The 17,987-nt window shown below is 35.7% G+C and overlaps 1 protein-coding gene across 6 annotated transcripts in view; it reads left to right on the forward strand.

Moving 5' to 3' along the window:
* LOC6037355 (tensin-1) overlaps positions 1-17,987 on the forward strand; it is a 447,484-nt gene that overhangs the window by 94,041 nt on the left and 335,456 nt on the right. For all 6 annotated transcript variants that reach the window (XM_038249944.1, XM_038249946.1, XM_038249948.1 and 3 more), the window contains exon 3: positions 14,751-15,122. In XM_038249944.1, coding sequence (XP_038105872.1) covers positions 15,057-15,122 — 66 coding nt within the window. In that variant the 5' untranslated portion in view covers positions 14,751-15,056. The remainder of the gene's footprint in view (positions 1-14,750; positions 15,123-17,987) is intronic.

Raw genomic sequence — 17,987 nt, forward strand, 5'->3', positions numbered from 1 at the left:
TTACGTGTTTTTTCTAACTTTGCAGGGTTACATTTTAGAGTGTAACAATGTTCTACAAAGTTGTAGAGCAGACAAAAACAAAAATAATGTTATTTAAACATAAGGGGTTTGCATGTATTCTTCACGAGTTATCAAAATTTTACAAAAAAGTTTTTTGAAAAACGATTTGTTGTGGCTTGTGCACTGCTTGTATGTGGGGATTTTTCGAAAAAAAAAAACAAACTGGATATTGCGCAATTCCCACTAACTTGGACTTCGCACTATATTTTTGCTATCGATCGCACTATTGCGACTTGTCAAACTGGCTTGGAAAATTTAAAATTTTCGCAAAAAAGGTCAAAGCGAGCCGCGGTTGCCGATCGTTTTTCAGCTGTCAATCGCAATTTAAGAGTGCGAAACGTCCAGTTTGGTGGAAACTGCGACTGAAAATGTAAATAAACAAAAGCTGGTTGCCTAGTTTTTGAAATGCTGTTGTCAAAAGTACGAGAAATAAGTGCGGGCAAAATCCAAGTTACAGTGAAAGGATCAATACACTTATTCACCACAAAAATATATTTTTTGAAAAAAAAAAAATCTGATTCTCGCAATGCACGAGTCACAACAATCGTCCAAGGGGTCATTCTTATGCAAAATTAGCTGAGGTTTCCGAAAAAAAATACTTTCTAAAGCACACGATTGAGTTTTTGGGGTTAAAAATTCAAAAAACTGGTCAAAAATAGTCAAAATCATAACTTTTCCAGAAAACTTTTTTGTAAAATTCTTGTAAAACTCGTGAAGAATACATACATATCCAAATTTTTGTTTTTGTCTGCTCTACAACTTTGTAGAACATTGTTATACTCTAACATGTAACCCTGAAAAGTTAGAAAAAACACGTAACTTTAAAATGAAAAATTTTGTTCTAAATGAAAAAATGACCCTTCTGGGTTATTTCAGATTCAAAAAGTACATTAAAATTGCCATAAAATTAAATGTCTCACGATTTTTGACAGTTGAGTAACGGGAAATGGCAGCGATTTTAAAACTATTTTTTAACTTTTTTTGATGAAAAATACGTTTTTTCGGAATTTTGAGTACGCCATCAAATCGGGCGTCTAATTTTACACAAAAGTCCCTTTGACACCAAATTTCCAAAAGCTAAAAATTGAAATTACAGGCCACGATGTCAACATTTGAAATGAAAAAAGTGTTTTAAATTGCATCATACACCTGTCCAGTTGTTTTGCAATCATTGATTTCTAAAATTTCTAAATACTGACGAAAATTTTATTTTTGCGAGAAAAAAAAAGTTTTTGCGGTGCTGTACATTGTAATTTCATAAAAGTTCAAAATATTTTTAAACGAGACCAAACATGCTAAATATGATTATCAATGCAGAAAAAGGCATTTAAGATTATTCTCAGTTGATTAGACTTCTATTTCCATTGAAATTTTGATATTTTTTTGAAAAAATATTGTTTTGAAAAAATATTTTTTTTGCCTCCTGATTTTTCGGACCAATTTTGAAGGGGGCATAAACTTTGAAAAATATTTGCAACGGCCTTAAACAAATAAAAAATAAATAAATAAGAACCATGGAAATTTTACTTTTAGTCATGAAAAAATCATCAATCAAAAAAAAAATCTGAATAGTTCTTATTAACATCTACAACTTTGCCGAAGACACCAAATCGATCAGATTTTTTTCTTAAGATAATTTTTTTCAAATAAGCATGTGTCTATTTTGTATGACCAGCCCGAAAAATGATATGGAAAACCCAATGATGCAAAATGTATTTTTTTCTCATTCACATTTTGCATGGACATAGACAAAAAAAATATAAATATTTATAATTGTTTACCAATATGTATATACAAATTTTCATAAAATGTGAGCATTTATTTTATCGATGATTTATATTTATTTTTCAAAGTTTTAAAACTTACTTTGTAATTTATAAGGTCAACTTTTTAATGTGTTGAGAATAGAAATAAACTTACCAAAAAACAAACAATATTTCATATTCATTATTTAAAATGTCTTTTATAACAATTATTTTTTTAGTGTAAATACATTTAAGCCTTTTTTAATTTTTAACTAACTTTCATATTTTTAAGACATTTGTTACATTAAATTATTTTTCTTTAATAATGAAAAATAAGCTTAATTTTTTGAATATGAGCTGATGCATTCAAATAAAAATAAATTATTTTGAAGTTTTACAAAATGCTTAATACACAATTACAGTTGAACAATTCTCTGAGATTTCGGTCATTCGTTTTTTTTTTGTATTTTTTAATGGAACCATCCATAAACCACGTGGACACTTAAGGGGGGGGGGGGTATGGCGATTGTCCACGATCCATACAAAAAAGTTTTTTTGTATGGACAATTGTTCACGAAGGGGGGGGGTCTAAAAGATTCCCAAAAAAGTGTCCACGTGGTTTATGGATGGTCCCAATCTGGCTGAAACTTTTTTGTTGCCTTCGGAATGCCCAAAAAAGCCATTTTGCATCATTAGTTCGTTCATATAATTTTCCATACATTCCATTTGACAGCTGTCCATACAAAAATGATATGTGAAAATTCAAAAGTCTGTACCTTTGAAGGATTTTTTTGATCGATTTGGTGTCTTGGGCAAAGTTGTAGGTATGGATATGGACTACACTGAAAAAAATGATACACGGTAAAACATTTTTTGGTGATTTTAAATTTCACTTTTTGTCACTTAAACTTGATTTGCAAAAAACACTATTTTTATTTTTTTTTATTTTTTTCTGATATGTTTTAGAGGACATCAAATGCCAACTTTTAAAAAAATTCCAAAATGTGCAAATAATCTTTGACCGAGTTATGATTTCTTAATCTTCTTCTTTTTTTTTTCAAAAAATCGAAATATTGGTCGCAAAAATGTTTCAGCTTCATTTTTCGATTTAAAATCGAATTTGCAATCAAAAAGTACTTTAGTGAAAATTTGATAAAGAGCACCGTTTCCAAGTTATAAACCGTCAATATAACGCCCTTTTGAAATGTAAGTCTTGATTTTAAAATTTTGAAAATATTGTTTTCGAAAATATCGGATAATTTCACGAATGTTTCATATTTTAACATTGTAAATGGGACCATTAGTTGCTGAGATATCGACATTAGAAAATGGTGGGTTGTCTTGGTGAGACATCAATTTTCCTGTTTTTAAACTTTTGCATGACAATATCCAGAGTCTCGACCCGAAACTTCAAACACGAACAAAAGCAGCGAACCGAAGATTGGCAATGACGTTTTGGAATTTTGACAGTTTGGAACGCATGAATTACCCCATTATCGGGTTCCCGCATGGGTGATGTGGAAATTGTTGCACATGGCTGAAGTTGGGAATTTTGCAACTTATTTTAATTTATGCTAAATTTCAAAATTCAAACACGAATCTACAGTGAATCGATTTGAAAACTAAAGATACACTAAAGCCACGATGATTTGATGTGCAATCTTGATCAGAATCGCGAAAAAATAGGTTTAAATTAAAAGTAATAATAAAATAAATTTTGGTCTAGAATTTAACGAAACTTTGCCTGTTTTGTAAGACTTAATGTTATTGCACAATGGATATAGATTTTTTTACAAAAAAGTAAATTTTTCGGTTCGTCCACAAACAATCTCATGTTTGTAAACAAACGACGCCATATTGCCAATGTTGCTCGGTAGCTCATATCAGGCCATCGCCGGGGCCCTGACAATATCTCAGCAACTAAGGGTCTTATTAACAAAGTTCAAAAAACCAAAATATAAAGAATTTTCTCAGCTCTTCAATTTTTTTAAAGGTGGGCAACTAATTTAAAAAAATGAATAATGGTGATTATTTTGAAAAAAGTTACCTAAAAATGGCTATAAGTTGAAAACGGTATAATTTACCAAATAGTAGTTTATGCAAAAAGTTGCAAAAAGAGGATTTTTTCAGCACGAGTCGTACATTTATCCAACGAGGTTCATCTCGTTGGATAAATACGAAGAGTGCTGAAAAAAATCAAGTTTTGCAACGAGTCCCATACAACATTTTTTGCAATTCCAAAAAACACACACTGAGTGAAATTTTATGGAAAATTTTCATGTATTTTGTCAATAAATCGTTTAAATCAAAAAATGTTGAAAAGTGTTACTTTTCGAAACAAGTGCTGAAAAGTTCAACTTTTCAGCACCCATTTGAGTGCTGAAAAGTAGAACTTTTCAGCATTTATTTTGAAAAGTGTTGCTATTCGATTCTGTTATTTTTGGTAGGCTATTTCGTTGTTCAAGAATGACAGGAAAAGTAAGTAGTTTCACGACGGAATTGCAAAAAAGTACTTTTTGATTGCAAATTCGATTTTACATCGAAAATGAAGTTGATTTTTCTTGCGACCGATATTTTGATTTTTTGAAAAAATCGGTATTGTTTTAAAAAATCATAACTCGGCAAAGATTTTTTACATAACCTGGAAATTTCTGAAAAGTTGGCATTTGATGTCCTCTTAAACATTTTTTTTTTGCAAATCAAGTTTCAGTGACAAACAGTGAAATTAAAAATCACCATTTTTTTTCAGTGTAGTCCGAAATCATACCTACAACTTTGCCGAAGACACCAAATCGATAAAAAAATCCTTCAAAAGATACAGATTTTTGAATTTTCGCATATCATTTTTGTATGGACAGCTGCCAAATTTGTATGGAAAATTATATGAACGAACTAATGATGCAAAAGTGCTTCTTTGGGCATACCGAAGGTACCAAAAAAGTTTCATCCGGACTAAAAAAAATACAAAAATTAAAATTAATGAAAAAATACCGATTCCGTAGAGAACTGCTCAGTTGAACTTAAAGTTCTACTACAACTGTTCTAGAGAAAGAACTTTATTTTTAATGGACAAAATAATGAACACAAATATTTGCATAAAATTTTACAGAGCTAATAAAAATATAAATAATCAATTTAAATCAAAGTTGGTCAGTGCCTGCAAAACCCCTCTCTTATTTATAGCTTTCAGCGTGAAATGGCAATTAAACATTTAAAATAAAAATAAATTGCCCGAAAATGCCACACACTGCAACACATCGCCCAATTGATTTCCTCCTTTGCACTTTTCGCCGTGCTTTTAAAACTCAAAACACAAAAGAAGTGCAAAAATATAGATAAATCACAGCTGGAAAACCCCGATTCTCGATCGATCCTCCCAACCCAAACCCATGACGACAGGGATGGAGCGGCCCAAATTGAATAATCACCAAACAATGAGCGGCGAAACGTCGGTGTAGGGATGCACACTTTCCATTGTTGTTTGGTTTGGTGATGACAGCGAGTGAGATGTGATGTGAGGTGGGCAGTGATGAGAATGTTTTCGCTTATTTAAAAACATTCAAATTAAGTTGCCCAAATGTGAGAAATAGATGGTGAGAAGTGATAGGTACGGATTCAGCAGTAAGTAAAGAAGAGTGGAGAAGTGAGTGAGCAAGAATCTATGACATTTTCCCGAAACCCATATTACCGAAGGGACATTTCCCCGAATGCCACTTCCCCGAAAAGACACTTCCCCTAATAGTCATTTCCCCGAATTCCATTTACCCGAATTTCCCATTTCCCCTAATCGTCCACATTCCCGAATGCCATTTTCCCGAATGGGCCACAATCCCGAATGCCATTTACCCGATTAGTCATATCCCTGAATAGTCATTTCCCTGAATAGTCATTTCCTGAACGCCATTTCCCGAACGCGGTCAAGCCGAAATGCCCGGTGCCCCGGCGCGCGCGCTCCTGAGCACCGGGCATTTCGGCTTGACCGCGTTCGGGAAATAGCATTTACAGTCGACTCTCTGCTTGTCAATATCCAAGGGACCGTCGAGGAAGAGAATCATCAGATTACAGAACGATGCAAAATGAAGACTCGATTGAAAATATTTTTTTCTTGATACCCAGCTATGGGAGAGAATCATGGCAACGTCCATCAAACAAAACCAAACTAATGTCAAACACCCTTTAAAGCTTCGTTTCGCCAAGAAAAATGTCTATGCAAGCCATGAAAACTGAAATTATTGACAACCGGAAGAGATTTTAAAGCAAACAGGGACTGAAGAATTCATCGATAGACCAGAGAGTCGACTGTGTAAGAAAAAATGATGGCAATTTTTATCACATCAAACTACATATAATATTTCTTGAAAGGTTCGTATTGGCCTTGAATGATCAACTTTCTTTTGGCTTCACTCAGAACAGACGTAGCATTTTAGGGGGAAGGGGTGTTGTAAGGTTTGGTACTATTCATTCAAATACAATGAATATTGTTACAGACTATTTTTATACATTCTCAAAACAAAAACCTTTTTCTTATAGACATGATAATAATAATGCAATAGAAATTTTGTTATTTTTATGATTCAGAAAACAAACCGTGCGATTTTCGTAGTACAGAACCCCGTTCACACTGATCATTTTATTCGCATTGCTGGTTTGGGATTTGGCGAAAAGTATAATCAACAAAAATTTATACCAGCCTTATGTACCTATTTGTTCGATTTTTGCGTTCTTGAACAAAATTCGAAAAAAATTCCTTGCAAATTTCTCAAAAACAACATTTAATCATGCGGTTGAATACAAATGTTAATTGAACAACAAAAAATCTAGTAATTGGGTCCTAAAATTAAGCTTAAATTTGTGATATTATTGTTCACAAGAAAAATAAGCTTTACTAAGTACTATGACCCTTTGTACGACCGCAAAGGATTTAAAAGGGATTTTTAGTTCAATTTCTAAAAATTCACTTCACGGCCCTTCTTGGCAGAAAAGCTCCTACTTGACAGCTCGATCCAGGGGGGGCATAGTTGATCCATCGGAAAAATGTTGTCTTGTCAAAAACTTTTTTGCATAAAAATGAATAAAAAAGTTATCAGAAATGGTTTTCAATCGTGTTTTTACCGTTGTTCATAAAAATTGACAAAGGGCTTTACTACCCAATTTACAACATTTAATCAACAGTGAGATCATCAGCATACCCGAAAAAGCTGTTTGTTCGGTAAAATTGAGAAAGAAAATAACTGTTAGTCATGGAAAAGGCTTTAGCGAAAATGATGATTAGGGGATATGCAAATTCGAGTAATTTTAAATTTAAATAAACGGCAATTGGCGTAAGTGTCATTTCGGGAAACGGCATTCGGGGAAATGGCCGATTAGGGGAAATGGCATTCGGGGATATAGCCGATTAGGGGAAATGATATTCGGGGAAATGGCATTCGGGGATGTGGCTGATTAGGGGAAGTGGTATTCGGGGATGTGGCCAATTAGGGGAAATGATTTTCGGGGAAATGGCATTCGGGGAAATGTCATTCGGGGAAATGAGCTAGACCCAGTGAGCAAATAGTATATGAGAAGTTGTTGGTGAATAGTGAGAAATGAGTCGTGAGAAGTAGGAAACAGGCACTGAGACATTTGTAATGAGAAGTTGTTAGTGAATGCTTAAGAAAAAGTAGTGAGGGACGAGTGAGTGAGTGAGAAATGATGAGTGAGTTGTTGAGAAGTGATTGGTGAGTTGTTGAGAAGCAATTTGTTAGAATAAGGAAAGAGTGATAGTTACGGACTCAGCAGTGAGTAAAGAAGAGTAGAGAAGTGGATGAGCAACTAGTATATGAGAAGTTGTTGGTGAATAGTGAGTCGTGAGAAGTAGGAGACAAGTACTGAAACATTTGTAATGAGAAGTTGTTAGTGAATACTTAAGAAAAAGTAGTGAAGGACGAGTGATTGAGTGACAAATTATGAGTGAGTTGTTGATAAGTGATTGGTGAGTTGTTTAGAAGCAATTTGTTAGAATAAGGAACAAGAAGAACACTGAGAAATGTGTCGAGAGATGAGAGCAATTGATAGTGTTAAATGATTATTACTAGTGAGAATCAAGATACTGAGAAGTAGTTGCGAGAAAAATGAGAAATTAATATTTAGTGATCTGAGAAATGAGTAATGGGAAGTTGGTGAGAAACTAGTAGTGAGAAGTGGTTATGAGAAAGAGAGATTATTTTCATGAAGCATTTCCCATCCCTGAAAACCATCTCTAGATTTCAACACACATATGGTTGAATCGGCCTGATGATATTGACGTGACGACATGGGTCACGTTTCTGTGTCGCAATATGTCTTCATTTTCACCGCTATTTTCGGGTTCTTTAGGCCTTTGCCATTGACCTTCCATCTGGGCACAGTGTCAAAACCCAATTCGGTCCCGTGGCCTTGAACCTGTGTGTACCGGGAATCTGCTGCAAATGTTCAAACACACACGTCACAAATTAAGCTGTTGTTTTGTTTGGAAAAAGATCAAAACAGATCCGGTGCTGGAAAAGGGAAGGAAGGAAGAGGTTAGGAAATTTGATCCTTCGGCCGTTGGCCCCGGGCACGTCCCAAATCGCCTGTATGTTTGTGCAAAAATACCCTCTACTCTTGATTAACCTTCTGTTTTGGGATGGGACCGGACTTCACGAATGGGGTCGATGGTCATTTACTTTATTACTGTTGCAGAGTCTGGAGGGATGGCTACTGCTGCCACTGGATGTCATTGATGGCACCAAATATTTATGCGCTGTCATGTGTTATGACCGTATTGTCATGCTGTGAACAATAAAAACATCTTGATTGTGTCGAGAAAGGAAGAGGGACAGTGGATGTTTTTGAAATTATGACCAATTTGTTGAATTAAGTGCGTTAAGGTATAGCACTCATTGTCATTTTGGTCATGCCTGTGACATTATAAACACATGCTTTTCAAGAATTATTATAAAAGAAGCAAATCGATAAGTTTAATTCTAACAATTTAATTATTTTTCAAGGTGCATTGAACCGTTGTCCAACCCATTGTGGAATAAGTTAATTCCACGAAAAGGTAACCTTTTCGCACAAAGTCAAACAACAACAACAACAACCAAAAACCCCGACAAGAAAGCATCCCATTCAACGAGAATGGCTGAATTATGTGGGTGTGGGTGCGCCCAAGCGTCGTCGTCGTTGCAAATTTTAAATTTATAAATCGCTGTTTCTGACAGCTGGTCGTTCTCTCGACCGATACCGTTCCAGGGGGTATCGACGGAACACCTTTCCCTTTGGGTTGATTTTTATGGCTTTCATGGGCCAGATGCAACTTTTCAATGCATCTGATATGGGGAAATTTGATGGAGAAGTTTGGCAGTGGTTGGACAATTGTGTAGATTGGTTTTAATCAATTCATTTTTTTTTATATTTACAAAAAGGTTTGACAATAAAAATAACTAACGAAATTGCCCCTCATAAAAGTTCAAAATAATAAAAAATGAAATATTACCCTATCGCACGTTTCCAGGCCAAATTGAGATGAATCAATCATTTTACAGACTTTCCCAGCGGGATCACTTTGTGTAAACAAAATAATTGAACCATTGTTGATGGTGGAGCGGTGTCCGGAACGTGACAATCGGATATACAACTTTAATAGACAAGTGTGACGGTTGTGGGAATAATCTCTTCTTCTCTCGGATTTTGAGCGTGACGATGTGAAATAAATCAGTTTTTTTTGCAGATTTTAGCAAAACAAGATTTAAAAGACAACATTCGTTGGTAACACTGAACAAAAATGTCATCCAGATCAAATCAGCTGCCCCTTCAAAATTGGTCCGAAAAATCAGGGGCAAAAAAATTCAAAAATTCAATGGAAATAAAAGTCCAATCCACTGAAAACAAAGCAATGTTTGAAAGCATATTTGGGCTTGTTTAAACCTATTTTGAATTTTTTTATGAAACTCCAATGTAAAACATCGCAAAAACTTTTTTTCTTGCAGATTTGTTTCGTCAATATAAACGTATTCTGGAAACTAATGATTGCAAAACAAGTTGACAGTCTAATGCATTTTAAAACACTTTTTTCATTTCAATTATTTTTTTTTGTTAGTTAGTTATAAGTTTTAAATGTCAAAAATTAATGCACCGATAAAATGGCCATCAGAGTTGTTTTGTTAATCTGATTTGGTCAACTGCGGTGGACTTTCTTGAAATAATTCGAACTGTCAAAAATCCACCAAAGCATCTGCCACATTGATCACACAAAAAACTGTGGTAGAAAAGTATCCACCGGTAGATGCTTTGGTGGATTTTTGACAGTTCGAATTATTTCAAGAAAATCCACCGCGGTTAATCAAATCAAATTAACAATGCAACTGTTTTTACGCTGTTGACAAATACCGTCATATTAGCAAGTTGACAGATGTCATTTTTTAAGACAGTGTTGCTAGTTTATAGATTTTTTAAAGAGCTTTTTTTGTTAGTTCTTCAATTGGCCTTTCCTGCTAAAAACACGATTCAGCCACGACCGCCCACAGTTCCTACAACAACAAACAATAGCCAACAACGAAAAATCATCATAATATTTTTCTTCCTGGAGTTCCAAGTCATCAAACATTCACCGCGACAGAGGCCAGAGGCCAATCAACATTGGTGTGAAGTGCGGCGGACAAAAGTCTAACCGCGGAGGTGGTCATCGCAGTAGGCTTCGGCGTTGGTCATCACGCCCGTCCCATTTCTTCCACGGAAACGAGTTCTAAACACCTTCCTTGTGCAACGCTGTTGCAACACCGCCTCGGCAGGAGACTGCTCTGGCAACACTGCTGTCATGAAGAAGTGAGGTATGCGCGAGGAGGGGGTACATGCAGAATAAACAAATATAAAATAGCTGCACATAATGCGTAATGATGGTCATAAAATTGGATTATGAGCTAGGTCCGCGCGGCATGCCAGGCAAGGGAAACCTCGGTTTGATGGTTCCGCCGCGCTGAAAGACAACCGTTTGTCGGCTCCAACTGGAGCGATTAGATTCCTCTTAAATCGTTCTCAGGCGGGGAACTCTTTGCGGGCCTTTGGTTGAGAAAATTGCGGATAAGCAGTTGTTGAAAATCTGTCATTTTTGGCAGTTTGCATCACTGCTTTTTGTTTTGATAAACCACTTTTGACAGTTTGTTTCTTTTTCCGAGGGATAGGTCAAAGCTCAAAAGGGTCGCAACGAGATCATCCGAGGCAAACCGTCTACGACGAAACCGGTAATGGCTGCCAAGAAGGCCCCCTGAACTCCTTCGAAGAACTCATAATGATTGGCACGTGCACATCGGGTGCATCACGCGCTGCAACGCGGCCTACTTTTTGAGGTTATGTTATGCACTTCGGTGGAATTTTCCGGCACTCGTTTTGCTTCCGGAATTGTTTAGACCTTTTTCCTCCTCCGCGGATGATCGGAGAAACATAACCGCTTTCATAGATCACTTTCCAGTCGTGTGGTTTTGAGAAATTAAATAGATGCAATTCCCTTGCGTCCGCACGTTCCGCCCCCAACCTCTTCGTAAACAATCTGGAAAAATATAATCCAGCCTCTTCGGGAACTGGATCCGTCTGGAGGATTGTGGCCGCCGACGACGCCGCGGCAGTGCACAGTGTTCGGAATGGCAAAATTAAGTGGAATAAATTGATAACTCCTTTATTTGACGTCCTAGCGAAATGGTGTCTTCGGAAGAGTTGTTGTACTTGATAAGGGCTATCTTTTGAAGTTATTGACATACAGAGTGACGACCTTCCAGGGTGTCAACCAAAAACTAACTTTGTTGGATGACGTTGTAGGGCTTTGGTGTCTTCGGCAAAGTTGTAGAGGAGAAAATTTCATGAAAGTTTGTCGAAGGCGCCAAATTTGTAGCTCTTAATCTACTCGAGATATACGCCATTTTTGCAAAAATGGTCCAAAAAAGCACTTTTTTGGTGATAAATCAAAATGTTAGCATTTTAGCGGCCTACTATGTTCTGGAGAGTTGTTTATGAAATAAAATTACACATCTTTGCCGAAGACAACAAAATGTTTTGAGCCTTTATTGAGGAGTTATAACAATTTTTAGGTGATTTTGAGCCTATTTTCAAGTTGCTATGTTTTCAAAATGGCGCATTTTGGCGCAAAACCGAACAATGCACCTGAAAGTACTCACTTTCAACTACATTTCCTGAAAATATCTCCGTGTCTATCGGTGTCTATTTTTAGATAACTCAATTTTAGTTTGACTGACTTTTAAGTAATTGTTCGTATTTGAAATTAAGTATTTCTTTTTATACTTGGTCAATTCAGAAAGGTTGTCGTATTTTTTCATAGACATAGTTTTTTCCATAATAATCGATCAATTTACCCTTCAATTTACCGATTATTACCACGTTTTCAATAAGATTCCGCTTAAAAATTATAAATAAATTGATTAAAAACAGTCAAACTAAAATTGAGTTATCTAAAAATAGACACCGATAGACACGGAGATATTTTCAGGAAATGTAGTTGAAAGTGAGTACTTTCAGGTGCATTGTTCGGTTTTGCGCCAAAATGCGCCATTTTGAAAACATAGCAACTTGAAAATAGGCTCAAAATCACCTAAAAATTGTTATAACTCCTCAATAAAGGCTCAAAACATTTTGTTGTCTTCGGCAAAGATGTGTAATTTTATTTCATAAACAACTCTCCAGAACATAGTAGGCCGCTAAAATGCTAACATTTTGAGTTATCACCAAAAAAGTGCTTTTTTGGACCATTTTTGCAAAAATGGCGTATGTCTCGAGTAGATTAAGAGCTACAAATTTGGCGCCTTCGACAAACTTTCATGAAATTTTCTCCTCTACAACTTTGCCCAAGACACCAAAGCCCTACAACGTCATCCAACAAAGTTAGTTTTTGGTTGACACCCTGGAAGGTCGTCACCCTGTATGTCAATAACTTCAAAAGATAGCCCTTATCAAGTACAACAACTCTTCCGAAGACACCATTTCGCTAGGACGTCAAATAAAGGAGTTATCAATTTATTCCACTTAATTTTGCCATTCCGAACACTGTGCAGTGGTTTTGAACTGTCGGAAAGAAACGAATAATTCATGCCTGAGCCGTTCCGAGCTCGCTGAGTTATTATATTGTTGTAAGCTCTATAAGGAAGTGAGCGGTCCCGATTCCCGGGGATCTCGGTTGATGAATTTGCATGCGAGGTTCCGGAAAAAACGAAGACCTGGTTTATTTCATGCAGTCCCAGCTGGATTTTAGACGTCAGAAATGGGTAAAAAAAAGGCTAATCAGAGCAATGGAGCGCTGAAGTTTTGAACTGCATTGAATCACCCCCTGTTCGTCTGGAACTGGCAGCACTGCATTTCTAGATAAATTGACAGTAATCAAAGTGAAATTTGACAATTTTGACAGTCACAGGGAGGCGTTTGTAATTCAATCATATGCTCCCCACAAAACTTTCCGCAGAAAGTCTTGTGATTTATCTGGAAATTCTCTGCGACGTCTTTGATTTGCTGATGGTCGTCCCCGTTGACATCCCACACACTGACAGAATGGAGGGCGCCAGCATTGCACCATCTCAAAATGTGCACAAACTTTACCTTTCTATTTACTTTCAGCTCAATCAACTCGAGTGCGGAGGAGTCGGGCGCCTCGAAGAACCCTTTCGACGACAAACTTTTGGTATTCTCGTAAGAGATTGAGCTGCCAATATAACAGCACAAAAATACAAAATAACAAAAATACAAAAACACAAAAATAACAAATTACAACAAAAATATAACAAAAATACAAAACGAACGGCTAGACAGTGTTGCCATCAATGATGAGGTGGTATTCCACTGCAATTGAATTGTTAGCAAAATTGTTCGAATTAAATTATTGGAAAATTTTATTCATCGAAGCTGTAAAATTTATTTTTAGTTGTGATGATAAGCTAATTTTAAAGCTGATGTTTCGCAGGGTCATTGAATCACCCCTCGTTTGACAGTTCACCAGTTCATCTTTTTGATAAAATCCGTTGGTCTCGAAAGGGGTTGAAAACCTCAAACAGTCATGATTCCCAGACAAATCGTACACCTGGGCGCGGTGCGTGGGCGTCCAATCGATTCGTGTCGGTAAAGTGCAATCAACTTATTGTTGAGGTTATGCGCAAATTTCCCAATCGTCTATTGTCTCTCCCAAACTCTTCCGTGTGACCTTTTGACGTTTCGCTTGCACGGCAGGACGTTCCTTCATCAAGCTTTTTAATTGGGGTCAACACGCTGGCGAGAAAAAGGAAAATGAGGTTGGCAAATTAATTCCACGCGTTTGTCATCACTTTCGCTGGTGACGTGGCGCAAATTAATTGCGAAACATTAACATCAAACAGGGACTAAACGGATTGTGTTTTTTTTTTAATTTGGTCGAGGCGTTTCATTTTCATCAGTTTTTTTCTGCTGTCTTTCTTTTGCTAGAGGGGGCGTTCTACGATATGGAGGTAATTTTTCAACAAAGAGTAGCTTCTGTAGGGAAAAATTTCAGTGCAAACTTGCGAAAAAATAAAAATAAAATGCTCGAAAAACCGCCACTGGACATGGATGATAAATGGGCCCAACGCCAGTGCCTCCGGCCGGAGCCCATTGTGTATGTGAGGCTCTTTCTGGGGGAAAAAAGGAATGCAGTCCAGTGGACACGTCCTAAAAGGCAAAATAACAAAAAACTAAAAGAGGATGCATTCTTGCGAGAAACAGAGATGATACATGTGGGTTTAATTTGAGAGTAATTTGTAGCTGGCAACACTGGAGAGATTAGTTTGCAGTTCTCTTTTTTTTCGTTGAACAAGATGAAACGATTGTAATCTTTCAGGATTTTAATTATTATTTTCACACCCTTTAAAAAATATCTTGAAGGCTAACGTTGAACTTGTTTTAAAATTTAACTGAAATTTTCTCTTTTCAATTTCTTTTCAGACTTCTTCCAGCATCAATGACAGTTCAGTAAAAAAATCATCGTGACAGTGCTGCCAGCGAAATTTTCTTAACATGAGTGATTAGTGCAAATTAAGAGGGTCCAAAATGACCTCAAGCAAAATAGTGCACCAACCATCATCACTGCTAGTGCACCAGGGTGATGACGAGCTGTGTGCACGTTTCGTTGAATATTTACTCTGTAAGTAAAGTGGGTGATTAGTGACATGTGAAAAACGTAACTGCAAGCCATCGAAGAAGACTTGGCGTGACCCTTTTTCTTCGGACCATCATCCCCCCTCCCGTAAGATGCCTTGGGGCTGTCTCTGTTCCAAGGAAAAGAAACGCCCGCAAATTAGCAGCCCCATACTAAAGGTGAGTGAATTATGTCACACTTTATTGTTGTACTTTTTAAAGGTAAGTTTTTTAATTTAGTGATATTTTTTTTTCAAGGGTGTACTATTATTTAGTCAAGGATCGAGATGCACTTTTAATATTTGGCTAAAACTTAATATTTTGGCTCAGTTTAACGATTTTCATCCAATTTATCCCAGTAAAAATAATGCATGCAGCTTGAAGGAAATGTCTTTACAAATTTGTTTCTTAATGAGAAAAGGTAAATTCGACGCCCTGGAGCCGTGAGATTTAAGTTTTTGGTAGAAAATAATGAGCCTGAATCCCAATTATGAGCTAGATTGGTTGCGACAGGATCTGGTGCTTTGACTTTGAAGTTCAATTGAGATTTAACCCGTTAAACGGTGCGTTTTGATTTTGGACAGTTTTGAGCCTCCTAACGATTTTTTGCATTCTCAAAAACCTCACGAGCTTACAGCGTTCCCGGGAAAAACATTGCCGAAGAGCGCGAAAAGATTCGTCAACTATTAAGAAGGATACAGAATTTATAACACCGCCGCTGAAAACATCAACTTTTTCTTCACTCTCTTCTGGCATCACTTGCTACTCCTGCAGAAAATATTGCGATAGGCGTCGCGACGCTCATAGAACCAACCAAGCTGATGGTTGCCAGAAATTCTGATTGTCTTGAAAATATTGAAAAATCTAATTTTATAATTTGGCGAGGAACAACCCAAGTAACCGTGAAGCACTAAATAGCGGCATTAAATCAGCATTATATTGGCATTTAATACCAGCAAATAATGCTTCAAAACATTTAATCAGCACTTTTCCCTTGAGAAATATTTCAAGTGGCGCACAGTGATGCTGATTTAGTACTTCAACGAAAGCTCGAACAAAAATAAACTGCTTTATCGACGTCAAGGCTGGGGGAAAAAAAGAACAGCTGCTCCACACACTTCGTGGTGGGCCTCCTTTGTTTTTTTCTTTCTCCTGTTGCGTTTCATGTGTGAGTGTGACACTTTGATGTTATTCTTGCATTTTTCTCGTCGATCTCCAGGATGCGCGCCAGCCAACTGATGTATTCTGAAATGAGTGTTAGTTTTGAATTTTTTAATCGATGTGGTTGATGCATCGAACATTAATGAAGACTTTCTTTCTGCTGTTTAGGGATTCTGGTTCATGGTTCTGGTTCAAAAACCCGTTGTCATTTCGTTGAACGGAAATTATTTACGAGTCACTCTAATTGCGGCCAGCCAGTAAATGCAGTGCAATCAAATACGGAAAGCTTGAGGTTATTAGGGACAAGTACAGTCATGCCTCGGTTTTGCACTGCCCCGGTTTAGCACCGTTCAGCTGCCTCGGTTAAGCACGACCCAGTGCTTAACTGAAGCACAGAGCTTATGGGATTTTGGCTATATGGGAGACATTGGCTTTAATCGTACGAAAAATCATGCAATGATCAAAAAACTATAGTGTTTTGGAATCGGGATGATGTCAGTTATCCATTAAAATTATTATTTCATGAAAGTTTTCACAAAAATACGTATTTTTCCTGTGCATTTTTTTTTCTCTAAAGAAACCAACAATATATTGTTATTGCGATATGGATATCAAATGATCAGGTTTTTTCATACATTTTGGATGTAATAATAACATTTTTAGAAAATACTCAAAATTTTCACAAAACTACGTTTTTTTCGAAAAAATACTCAAAATTTAAATTTTTACAATATGGGTATCAAACGATCGGGATTTTGCCATATATTTCAAATGTAATAACAACATTTTTTTTTTAAACTCAAAATTTTCACAAAACTACGTGTTTTCGAAAAAAAAATACTCAAAATTTCAGTTTTTACAATGTGGGTATCAAACGATCGGGATTTTTCAATACATTTCGAATGTAATAAGAACATTTTTTGAAAATACTCAAAATTTTCACAAAACTACTTATTTTCGAAAAAAATACTCAAAATTTCCGTTTTTACAATGTGGGTATCAAACGATCGGGATTTTTTCATACATTTCGAATGTTATAACAATATGTTTTGGAAATACTCCAAATTTTCATAAAACTACGTATTTTAGAAAAAAATACTCAAAATTTCAATTTTTACAATATGGGTATCAAAAGATATGTACTCAAAATACTCCCGATCGTTTGATACCCACATTGTAAAAATTGAAATTTTGAGTATTTTTTTTTCGAAAAAACGTAGTTTTGTGAAAATTTTGAGAATTTTCTAAACATGTTGTTATAACATTCGAAATGTATGAAAAAATCCCGATCGTTTGATACCCACATGGTAAAAAGGGAAATTTTGAGTATTTTTTTCAAAAATACGTAGTTTTGTGCTTATTTGAAGTATTTTCTTAAAATGTTGTTATTACATTCGAAATGTATGAAAAATCCCGATCGTTTGATACCCATATTGTAAAAATTGAAATTTTGAGTATTTTTTTTCGAAAATACGTAGTTTTGTGAAAATTTTGAGTATTTTCAAAATATGTTATTATTACATTCGAAATGTTTGAAAAAATCCCGATCGTTTGATACACATATAGTAAAAATTTAAATTTTGAGTATTTTTTCGAAAAAAAACGTAGTATTGTGAAATTTTTTAGTATTTAAAAAAAATGTTATTACATCCAAAATGTATGAAAAAACCTGAACATTTGATACCCATATTGCAATAACAAAAAAATTTTGGTTTCTTTAGAGAAAAAAATATGCATTTTTGAAATACAGGAAAAATACGTATTTTTGTGAAAACTTTCATGAAATAATAATTTTAATGGATAGCTGACATCATCCCGATTCCCTATAATTTTTTGATGTTTGCATGATTTTTCGTACGATTAAAGCCAATGTTTTCCATATAG

This window comes from Culex quinquefasciatus, chromosome 1 (genome assembly GCF_015732765.1).
Source record: "Culex quinquefasciatus strain JHB chromosome 1, VPISU_Cqui_1.0_pri_paternal, whole genome shotgun sequence".
Lineage (NCBI taxonomy): Eukaryota > Metazoa > Arthropoda > Insecta > Diptera > Culicidae > Culex > Culex quinquefasciatus.